This window comes from Helianthus annuus, chromosome 13 (assembly GCF_002127325.2).
Source record: "Helianthus annuus cultivar XRQ/B chromosome 13, HanXRQr2.0-SUNRISE, whole genome shotgun sequence".
Taxonomy (NCBI): domain Eukaryota; kingdom Viridiplantae; phylum Streptophyta; class Magnoliopsida; order Asterales; family Asteraceae; genus Helianthus; species Helianthus annuus.
This window is the reverse complement of record NC_035445.2, coordinates 127,769,969-127,782,040: the sequence shown is the minus strand read 5'-3', so window position 1 is coordinate 127,782,040 and position 12,072 is coordinate 127,769,969. Positions and strand designations below refer to the sequence as shown.

Genomic DNA, 12,072 nt, shown 5'->3' with positions numbered 1-12,072 from the left:
CACTAGCCTAATCTCCCAGCCTCTCGGACTGTCCTTCCTAGTCCCACTAGCCTACTTCCTCAGCCTCTCAGAATGAGCCTCCTAGTCCCACTAGCCTACTTCCTCAGCCTCACAGACTGAGCCTCCTAGTCCCACTAGCCTACTACCTCAGCCTCTCAGACCGAGCCTCAGCCTCCCAGACCGAGCCTCAGCCTCCAAGACTGAGCCATAACTAATAAATAAAATGTGCTCAACTTTTGTTTGTAAAATGTTTTGGATCTGGACTTAAGTGGTATGCAGTGTAAAAATGTTTTCGTGAGAGCCCTGATGATCATAGTCTAGACTCGAGAAAGAATCCTAGTTCGCTATGATCGAGGCTCTGATACCAAGCTGTCACACCCTGGCTTTGCGGAAGCGTGGGTTAATTGGTGTGACTTCTTAATACCATAGCAACAATCATAACAATGCTATATGATAAAAACATGTGATATTCATCCAATAATAAAGTTTAGAAAATCCCATTTTCAACAATCACAAAATAAGTTACAAACCTTGACTTGATTTAAATGAGTTCATAAAAACTTATCAAAAGACTTTAAAACAATACTAGGTTTAGGGATATGTAACCCGTCCAGGAAGAGGTTACACCTTCTAAACCCTGGATGACTTCTTTATTCAAACGCAGCTTGTAAATACGTGCATACTGTGCCAGATCCGTTAGTTTCCTGAAATACATGTAGTTTGAAAAGTCAACATAAAGTTGAGCGAGTTCATGTGTAAGTGGGTATGTATAACCCGTTGTAAAAATGTCTGTATAAAAATCCCTGGTATGTAGCAAATAAGGAAAAAGAGATCACCATTGGGTTGCAAAGCCAATGATATGTGTGAAGTGCAGTAGGAAGACTCAAACCTAGCAGATTTTGCGATGGGTACAAAGTCACCGCCTGGCTCATTCAGCGAACTCAGAGTTTGGGCTCGCTACACCCAGATAGATCTACCGCTACTGTCCCTCGGTCCTATACTGAGAATTAATGGCCTTCAGTTCTCGCCTACCCACTCACATGATCTAAGTAGTAACCCTCCTTACGCTAACCATACCATGTAAAAAGTACTTGTAATCATAGTAACATGTATTCCACCCCGCAGTTTAGAAAACTGAAAATATTTAAGAGAAAAGGGGGACATGAACTCACCGAAGTGCGTCTCTAATAATATCTCCCTGTCAACCTGCTGTGCGACGACCTACACGTACTAACTTCTATTAGACGGACGGTCGTGCCTTAGCTTAAGGTTTAATGTTTTTGGGAAATAGTTAGGCAACTATTTCGTAATTACACTTCGTAATTATCTTCTAAATGTATTCTTTCCCAAGGATGGGGGTTTTAATACATGTGCGTTCGTATAACTTCGAAATATATTATTAAGTCTCCCTTAATGTATTATATTTTATTTCTTTTGTCCAAAATACTTTACTTCCAAAATATAAATATTTTTCCCAAAAATATTATATTTTATTTCATATAATTTTCCAAAATAATATCCTTGTCAAAATACACACTTATGAGTATTTTCTGAAAATACGTAAGTTACGTTGTAAGGTTCGGGTGGTATTAATAATATCGGTGTAACTTAAATATTTATTGTGAAGGCGTTCGTATTATTTTGGAGCCGTTAATATTCAGTAATATTATTTTTACCCTGAAAATAATATTTACGTAGTTCACAAAATAATCATAAAAAAATCTCACAAGGGTTGTTATAAAAAAATATATTCTAAATATATATTTAGCAAGTTTTATTTGTGAAAATCCCACCTCCGACACTTAGAAGTTTTGTAATAAAAATCGTGGCGAAATTTATTTGGGAAAACAAGTTAAAAAGATATTTTTAAGCACTTGATATGAAAATAATTCTAAGTGTTATTTTCGGGAAAAATTTCGCCAGAGTTTCCTCCGTAACTGGAGGTGGCCACGCTTTCTAGCGTATCATTTTCTTTTCAAACTTTCAACCAACAATGTTCCCAACATCAACAAACAATGTTTCAACATCAAACTAGTTCAAAAATATACGTAAATCGCAAACACATGAACTTGTGGGTTATGTAAAAATGTGTAGTAACTTTCCATTATTTTTAGTAGATCTTTCTGCTTTTATAAATGAAGTCGGTTTCTCGAAAATTTTATTTTTACAGAAAATGCATTTATACAACTTCTAGTCAAAAATTACAAAAATAGTTCCTTGTTAAAACCTTTCGTTTCACAAGTGTCTACACACTTGTGTGTTCACAAAATCACCTTTTGTTTATGAAAGATCCGGCTTTAAAATATGGTTTCATCTTGCGCTTGGTTCTTCGAAAATACCACTTGTAGATCTTTAGATCTACTAGTTTAGAACTCCATTTTATAAGAAAAATCATTTTTACACAAGTTCATGTTCATAAGTAGTAGAGTTCATCATCTAATCACTTTCATACTTTAACATACACTAGTTCATGTTTCATGAACATGACTTAGCCGGGTTAGATGACGATCCGAACTACTACTAGCATCAACCAACATAAAATAACCATAACAAAACTAGCTTCATAAGTTTTACACTAATATTTATTCTTTAACCACCATGTTCATCGACCTTTCAAGACTTTAAACTTTGATCTTTGGTGTTCGTAACTTTTATCCGATAAATTTCTTATTAACCACTTTAGACAAGCTTAAGAAGGTGTTTAGAATCACTTACTACTAGCTCAAGGCTAGGGAAGAAACTAGACGAAAAATGGGTGGTTAATAGCGTTGTGGTGAGGTCCTTGTGATTCCGTAAGCACCGAGCTCCCTCGTATGAACTCCTTCACACTTGTGTATCCTTGAAAATGCAAGATCAAACTTGAAAGTGGGTGGTGGATGTGGGTGTGTGTTTGGCCGATCAAAGAGAGGAGAGGGAAGGAGATGCAAATTCTTTTTTTTTTTTTTTTGAAGTGTGAAATGATTTAGTGCATGAGAGTCCTATGGTCTTATTTATAGACCACTTATCTTAATTTACCAAAGGATAATGTGCTTACTAGATTTTAGACAAATAATTAAAATAATTATATCTTGTAAGAGTGGTGTTCCCTAGGGGGAGCCGATCGGTTACGAGGGGAGAGGGTTTGGTTGAATTTGAACTAAATAGTTAGAGCATTAGTTAAGCTTAATTAGGTGATTAACTAGTTACTAGCATGTAGTGTTTTGTGGCGGGTGTTAGGGTATTCGGGGACCCTAACAGGCTCAGAAAAGGAAAAACAATGTCAATGACAATATTTTTATGTTTCAGGTAAAGTCCGGTTGTTCGGTTGGATACTGATTCGTTAAAGTGCTTAATAAGCATTTAAAGTGTCGTTAATATTATTTTTAGTGACATAAAGAATTCCCGACACTTTGGAAAGTTTCTAGTATTATTTTCCCATGTTTTTGCACTTTACTAGTTTGCTTAAATGCTGTATTTTGTGGTAAAGTGCAGAATTTTGTACTTAAAGTACGTTTTAGGCACATCCGGTCACTATAACTAACTCCTAGTGACGCAGTTCTACAATCCTCACCTCCTTACACTTCCTACTAGTGTAGTAAACTATCTCTGGCTCATACAGGCCTTAGAGGCAGTGTCTGCCTGGTGCTGGCTATGTCAGCACGTTTACTGGGTTATCCGTTCGTTGTGCTACTGTGCTTTTGTTCATCAAGTTTGTCACTAAAGTTCTGGATGTAAGTAATGGAGTGACAGTTAATAAAGTGTGATGCAAGTATGTGTATGTATCAGTATTCAAGTAGCAGTTTAACCACAATTGTAAGCAGGCACGGTAATTAAATATTAATTAATTCGTACAGATATCTGATTTGGTGAAGGTTGTCACAACCCAAAACAATCTCGTCCGGACCACCGTATTCGGAAAGAACATGCACAGAGTTGCGACCGTTACCTGGGTGGTCAGAAGCGCCAGTGTCCCACATCCAAGGGTTCGAACCCGCCTGTGGAGAGGTGTGGTTCACAGTAGGGGTTGTTGTAGAGGAAGTGTTGGTGTTTACTTGGTGTTCACGAATGAATCTTCCAAGTTTTCTACATTCCTTGGTTTCGTGTCCGGGTATGTTACAGTAGTGCTGAATAGGTTGGACCGATTGGTGCATGGTTATGAAGATGTTGGTTTGGATGACCAAGAGGAGGAACGATTGGGTGAGGTTTGGGTGGAGGCTGATGAGGGTCGAGAGTTCCGATTGTAGGGTCGGTTTTGATTGTTTCAGTGGGTGTAGTTGACAGTGGAAATGGTTGGTTCGGATGCCAATTCTTTGAGGGTTCGTTCATGGTCAAGGAGTTTTTTGAAGAGATCAGGAAAGGCAATAGTCATGTCACGGGTTTTGAAGGCAGCCACAAGCTAGCGTAGTCATCGCCTAATTGGTTCATAACATGAACAACCAGATCTTCTTCAGGGATGGGACATTGAGTGAGAGTAAGTTCATCAAATATAGACTTCATGTCATTGAGAAATTCGGTGATAGTGCGAGAACCATGTGGTTTTTAGCGAGGCGAGACTTGAGCGATATTATGTGGGACTGCGAGCGATATTATGTGGGACTGCGAGCTGCTAGCATAACTCGAGTTGAGAAGATCCCAAGTTTGCCGAGCACTGTCGGCTGAGGATACAATGGGTTGAATTTGATCCGAACAACTTCTGAGGATGGCGGAGATTATCATTTGGTCTTGGCGAAACCATTTGAGGTATTCCGGATTTGGCTTGGTTGTAGCACCTTCGGAAATGGTTTAGGAGGGTGGTTGTTGAGTTCCGACAATATGATGTTCAAGTTCCAAGCAAATCAGGGTTGAGTTAACTTGTTTTCGCCATGAGGGAAAGTTTTGCGGAGTGAGTTCGATCGGGAAATGTGTAGCTGCGGTAATGTGGACTAGGGTAGAGGCCATGAAGGGCTGTGAGGATCGAGAAGGGTAGGAGAGGATCGAAAAAAAAAAGAAGAGGCTCGGAGGAGCTAATCGTCTCTAGATATCATATAAAGTAATGAACAATGCTGTGTGTTTTTGTATTATGATACTTGTAATGAATACAATGTAAGACGTACAATATATATATATCAAGCAAAGGAGTATTTACATGAGCAGATCATGCTATTTTACAACTATTATCTTGACTAATAATGGAGGAGATAAAGCTGTGATTTGGAAGGAGAAGATTGTGGGATCCGTGTTAATTGGAGGAGATATCCTCGGTATCCTTGATAAAAATAAACAATCACAAGCAAGGAATCATCATCACCATTTGTTTTTCATATATAATCCAATGTTAACAATAATGTTTTGCAGTTGACTCTACAGACTCCCCCTCAGCCTGATAATTAGCAATTCTATTCGTATAAAAGAATAAGATGATGTGTGTGATAAATAGATCTCTAACATGTGAGATCTATTTATACCAAGTACAAAAGGTCTGTCTGTGATTGGCTGACATCACCAAGAATGATGAAGTGGATTTACTCCAAAGCATGATGTTATGAGGATTCTAGTGAACTTTAAGGTCACCTGACGTAAGATGAAAGCAGGAAGGGGCTACTTACGTTTTAGCTAAATATTAACCAAAGGCTTAAATGAAATAAAAGCATAATCAAAATATAAACTTTTATCAAAATAATCGACCAACAAAATGTATTAAATAAACTATTAATAAGCTTTACTTTTGGGAATTATGAAATCGTTCATTCCCATTCTCATAGCTTCACGTGCCAATCATTTGAGCTATTGGTCCCTCGTTCAAAATGTGTTTCCTAAAAAAATAGTAAAAAGGGGAGTCTACACAGGTCTAAGCTCAACGCCTTCAATAATAAGTCCTTCAAGAGTCTCTGCGCCACAAGTGGTCAACTTAAGACTCACATGAATCATGTTGCTTGTAGCAGTGGTTTGGAGTTGCCAAATTTGTACTTCCATCCAACCATCGTCCCTTTGTTCTGGAATCCCTTTTATCTTGGGCCTATGTAAAGGGTTGTGGGTGCATTGGTAAGCCTTTGGTTTAATAACCGGCGTTTGATGACTCCGTAAATAAAAATACTCAATATGATCTGAACCCGATCCTTCTTCATCAACTACCTCAATTACTTCCACAGGAGCCTCGTACCCGGATTGGTCTCTAGGTAATTTGTAGACAAGATAAGTTGCATATGTTTGAAATGATAATAGTTGATAATTGATTTCTCTGACGATTTTAAATTCTCGTTCCTTCAGCTCAACCACTTCTCCAAATCTGAAAAATCGTAGAAAATCATCTTGCTTGTAGAAGACATGCTAGAAAATCAAATTGCTCATAATAATAAATGAATGGCTTAAATTATTTTGTCGCAAGTTCTAGCAATATTTGTGGTTCTGTAAAAGATATTATGTGAATAATCTTCTGGAACATATAGGCCCATTCTATACACACCCCCCTCCTTCCTGATTACACCCCCCCTTGTGAGAGGAAAGCTGTCGGTCCCACACAGGCCCCACCTATAAGTATGTGAGAGGAGGGGGGTGAAAAAAGTAAATAGGGGATGTAGAAAATAGCACCCAACATATATAATTACCTTTAATTCTTAATCACTAATTTTGTGTTACATAGTGAACACAATGCATATCACTCACATACATACCCGATTTTGTTGTAGTGCATTACCAAAAACCTTAACTCACACACATTGTCCACATATTCCAAAGAATTTCTACGAGATAAGTATCGGAAGATATAAAAGAACCTTGATTTTGGTAAAGACCGCCACCTGCGGATCTCACCCTCTATGCCAGCCGCTGTTGCCGATAGCATATAACATTTCTTCCCATTTTTGTCAAGAGAGAACCACTATGAAAAAATGATATAGATATGTTAGTACGTGTTTAGCAATTCAGTTGCTTTGTTTAGAACCATGTTCATAGTCTCCACAACAGCTACATATGAGAAACAAACGAAGAATGAAACGCAGCAACGCCAGTAAATAATCATTCCTACTAGATTTACCTCTTGATCATCATTGATTAAGAACCCTCTGCAAAAAATTGAGTACACTTCCTTCTTTGTTGTTGATTGCACGCTATTTTTTGACAGCTTAATTATGTCTTCATAATCATTTGGCAATTTTTCTTCCCAATATACATATGGATCTGATATGGGTTGCTTCTCATCCACCTGTAGAACAAAACAGTATTAGGTTTTGACAATGTCATTATGTTCCAAATGTGTTTGTATCTCCAAAAAAAATGACTTATATCATCTTACTTTCTCCAAGGGCCGAAACTCGATTCCTTCCACTTCTATGACAGGAAACGGGCGATCAAAGCCATCAAACAGAATCTCAAGATCAACACTTCTCCGGTCACTAGTAAATTGATACAATTCAGCCATCCACCATCCATCTTCTCTCTCACACACAAGGTATGAAGTTGATTTTTTTGTCTCCCCTTGTAATCTATATTTGAGGGACATAAGATGACAGTTGCTCGCCTTCTCTGGGAGCATAGTTTTGAACACAATGTTCACGGTGTATGTGATATGCGGTGACAGGAATTGGCTCCTTACAGTAGTTTTGAATCTCCCTCTCACTGAATGATAGGTGCCCACAGGAAATCTACATGAATAGCATGTAGCAAAGAATGATACACTACTTTATATTCTTGACACATGACGGAAGCGATAAATAGTGTTAGATAGATACCTTCTATTTAAACATTTATATAAACAAATGCCGGAGTAATTTTGTTATGATATCGGGTATGATATGGTTTTCAAGATTTACACATAAATCTATACTTATATGCTTTGAGTTCGCACAAAGTAACTTACATGTTAATTAGAGACTTAAATTAGATAGGAAATGTTAACAAAATATTAATTTCAGTCAACATAACCAACAAGTTAAATAAAAACCAATTCTTTTAGAGTTGCTGACCGTTTCTTCACTTTTTTTCTACATTCCACAAGGTATCATATATCTCAAAGACTAGAAATAGAAGAGAGGAAAAGTCACCTTGAATTATATCCAGATGACCATGGATAACTCTCATGTACACTTGGAATAATACATGCTCCACAAGATATCATTTCACAATGTTCTCCCTTGTCATTTAATGAAAACCACTGTCCGTCCATTAAACAAGTTTAAGTTAGTTCAGCTTATGTAGGAAGATATGATTTGTATATAAAAAGAATCTAAAGCAGTAGAATATAGACATCGATGATAAGTACCGTTTTACCCTCGTTAAGGAGGACCCCCTTGGACAGAAGAACCCACAATTTAACTGTTGTTCTGTAGTTGAGAGGAGGTTCTGCAGTCTTAATTATCTCTTCATAGTATGAAATTGTCTCCTTCCATTCACAAGACTTTTGACTTTTGGGTAACTCATGAATTTCGAGTGCATTCTCAAGTTCTGTCACAACCTCAGCCATCGTTGGCCGATCTTCACGAGATTCATTCAAACATCGATACGCAATGTCTGAAAATATCTCTAAAGCACTCTTATCCAATGGAATGGTCAGATCATTATAGATGATTTCATTTAACTTCTTCTGCTGGTAGCTTGCAATCCATGTGGGTACTAAAATCTTCTCAATATGATGATTGCTATCAAGTGTATAGCATAGTCTCCCACATAAAACTTCAAATAAGACCACACCGAAAGAGTATACATCTGACTCTTTCGTTAGGGTGTGTGTCATCCGATACTGTGGATCAATGTACCCCACGGTACCTGCTGCCAGGGTGATAATAACTGAGTTCTGCTCGTTAGCTGACCCCACTATTGATAGCCCAAAGTCAGAAACTTTAGCATTCCATTGGTCATCGAGAAGGATGTTGGGGCTTTTAACATCACAGTGGATAAGTCTCTGATGTGTCCCTCTTGGATCATGTAGGTAGCTTAGTCCCTTCGCGGCATCAAGGCATATCTTCAGACGGTGTGTCCATGTCAGACGAGGGGAGTTTAAATAGTTTTCGAGGCTTCCACGAGATGCATGCTCGTACACCAGGATCATCTCATGCCTTTCGTAACAAAATCCAAGAAGAGAGATAAGATTTTCATGCTTGTACCGGGAAAGCATCATGATCTCTTTCAAGAACTCAGGTGTTCCTTGTAGATTCCTAGGATCCAGATTTAGACGCTTAATAGCGACCATGCTTCGGCCCCCAGAGTGAGACAGTTCTCCTTCATAAACATTCCCAAAACCACCGCGTCCAATACGGTTCTTCTCATTGAAATTGTTGGTGGCTGATGTTATATCTTCCAGGTTGATTTTAAGATGTTGAAACTTCTGCAAGAATGTCTGTAATTTTGCATCCATATTTGTGGATCACACAATAATTATTAAATTCAAATAAAGGGTTCCAAGCAATTGCAAGTGCACAGCTTGACAGGATAAATCTAAAGAACCAAAACAAAAGGTGTTTGTAATTTCTATAAGAGAATTAAAAGATGGTTAAGAATGAGGAACACATAAGATTGATTTGCAGTGTTAGTTGAATGAAAAGCAATGACTATATTTAGGATATTAGAGAAGAGAAAAATTAGGATATACTACACCACTTCAATTATTGCATTTTATTAACTAAAACTGAAATATAATAAATGATTACCATAGTCAAACACCACCTCAAATGCATAGATGGTGTTGTACCTTTCAACATGTGGTTGGGACAAGCTGCTCAAAGTCAACCCTCCATGTGTTTTATTTTTGTGTCTGCTGATCACATGATTCATTAAAAAAAGTCAATTCCAGCCAGCTATTATGGACTAAACAATTTTGGCTTTGTGGGTTGTTATCAAGTCTCTTTAGTTGACCTAACCTTAGGCATTATAGTGCTGACACTTTAACCAAGCAATCTCATGTGCAGAATCTGAAAGAAAATGCTAACTTACCTGATGAAGGAAGGATGTGATGGAGAAAGTCAACCCTTTGTGTACCAGTCAAGATGCCCCGATTACATGATTGTATTTAAAAATATGAAGTTCTCTAAAAATATGAGCAAATCACTAAAACATGTTGGGGATCAGAAGACACATGTGCAGCGGAATTAAAGGTTGGGTTTATGTGATCACGTGTGAGTGATCCGAATTGAATAGGCATTGTGTAAAGTGATGAACGATATAGATGAAGAACAATGAATAATGGACAATTCTAACAGGAATGAGAATGTCTTGATAACCGGAATTGTTTGCCGGCAATACGATATATATACATGGTTTTGGCGGGTAACTGCCTCCGGCAGTTATTTGAATCCATTCACCCACTTATCACTAGCCAGTGTATACCCTTATCATCTAATAATCCGAGTACATATCATATATAACTAGCCTACTTATAAATTCGATTAAATACATATAAGACATAACAAAGTTTAATAATTCTAACATAACCCCCCTTAAACTTGGTTATGTTTCCGAGCTTGCTCCATCACACTCCGGTTTGCTTCTTCGACGGCCCATCTGGCATGATTAAAGTTAAACCGCTTTCTCTTTTTCACTTGGTTCCAATCATCATCATCGATTCCAGCGAAGAGTGCAACCTGTGCCGGTCCAGCAGATTTCTTTTGAACTTCATCTGCACTTTTCGCTCTTTTGTGGCAGCAGGTAGAGGACCCTCCTTCTTCAAGCACCATCTCCTTGTCCTGCACTTTCCCTTGAATAGTTTTGAACTTATAATAATATTCTAGGATGTCGAGATACATGGCATAAGTGACCCTCATGTAGTCTTCGTCTTCATAATCAAATCCTAGATCTTTTGTAATTGCAGGCCACAAGTTTTTTGTAGTGACTTCCCGGTAACCTCCGTCGATTGCCACCAGTATATATAAACTTAATAAGTTTATTCTTTTCTTGTTTGGAGCAAAGGGTGGGATTGGTCTTGTGGTTAATCCCATATAATCGTACAGGAACCATTTGACCATCTCCTCAAACTTTATCTCCAACATGTGTTTATATTTAAACACAAATTCTCGATCATCGATTAAATCCAGAAATGCCTTACAGTCAGCGAATTCATGGAATTCCATTTCCTTAACAATCATCAAACTCCAATCTGGTTCTTGTGAAGACAGATCCAGTTCTTGAAATAGGAGTTTAAGTATCTTTCTTTGAATTCATCGTCATATACGCTTTCATCAAGAATGCCCTGTTTTTCATTTAGCCCAATTTCTTCCTCCCTTGTCAACCCACTTGCTTCATTAACAGAGTTATTTACCGGAATAGAGAACATAGGAAAAATTTTGCAAGTATCACCGTTCTTGTTCACAGTGAATCCACCGCGTCCAATACGGTTCTTCTCATTGAAATTGTTGGTGGCTGATGTTATATCTTCCAGGTTGATTTTAAGATGTTGAAACTTCTGCAAGAATGTCTGTAATTTTGCATCCATATTTGTGGATCACACAATAATTATTAAATTCAAATAAAGGGTTCCAAGCAATTGCAAGTGCACAGCTTGACAGGATAAATCTAAAGAACCAAAACAAAAGGTGTTTGTAATTTCTATAAGAGAATTAAAAGATGGTTAAGAATGAGGAACACATAAGATTGATTTGCAGTGTTAGTTGAATGAAAAGCAATGACTATATTTAGGATATTAGAGAAGAGAAAAATTAGGATATACTACACCACTTCAATTATTGCATTTTATTAACTAAAACTGAAATATAATAAATGATTACCATAGTCAAACACCACCTCAAATGCATAGATGGTGTTGTACCTTTCAACATGTGGTTGGGACAAGCTGCTCAAAGTCAACCCTCCATGTGTTTTATTTTTGTGTCTGCTGATCACATGATTCATTAAAAAAAGTCAATTCCAGCCAGCTATTATGGACTAAACAATTTTGGCTTTGTGGGTTGTTATCAAGTCTCTTTAGTTGACCTAACCTTAGGCATTATAGTGCTGACACTTTAACCAAGCAATCTCATGTGCAGAATCTGAAAGAAAATGCTAACTTACCTGATGAAGGAAGGATGTGATGGAGAAAGTCAACCCTTTGTGTACCAGTCAAGATGCCCCGATTACATGATTGTATTTAAAAATATGAAGTTCTCTAAAAATATGAGCAAATCACTAAAA

At 37.6% G+C, this 12,072-nt stretch overlaps 1 protein-coding gene across 1 annotated transcript; it reads right to left on the bottom strand.

The window, feature by feature from the left end:
• Positions 1 to 5,595: 5,595 nt before the first annotated feature.
• Positions 5,596 to 9,504, bottom strand: LOC110899275. Its single transcript, XM_022146160.2, has 6 exons — positions 8,216 to 9,504; positions 7,998 to 8,107; positions 7,250 to 7,598; positions 6,992 to 7,159; positions 6,732 to 6,835; positions 5,596 to 6,244 (listed from the first exon to the last, which is right to left on the bottom strand). The coding sequence occupies exons 1-6, from the start codon at positions 9,305 to 9,307 to the stop codon at positions 5,797 to 5,799; spliced, it is 2,271 nt and encodes a 756-aa protein (XP_022001852.1). The 5' UTR covers positions 9,308 to 9,504; the 3' UTR covers positions 5,596 to 5,796.
• Between the last annotated feature and the right edge of the window lie 2,568 nt (positions 9,505 to 12,072).

What these genes read in the sequence shown, in the direction of transcription:
- LOC110899275 (XM_022146160.2), bottom strand. Translation starts at nt 9,307, where the DNA reads ATGGATGCAAAATTACAGACATTCTTGCAGAAGTTTCAACATCTTAAA. An exon ending in AGTTTCGGCCCTTGGAGAAA is followed by an intron (nt 7,160 to 7,249) that starts GTAAGATGATAT and finishes TTTGTTCTACAG; the next exon opens with GTGGATGAGAAGCAACCCAT. An exon ending in CGGTCTTTACCAAAATCAAG is followed by an intron (nt 6,245 to 6,731) that starts GTTCTTTTATAT and finishes ACGATTTTTCAG; the next exon opens with ATTTGGAGAAGTGGTTGAGC.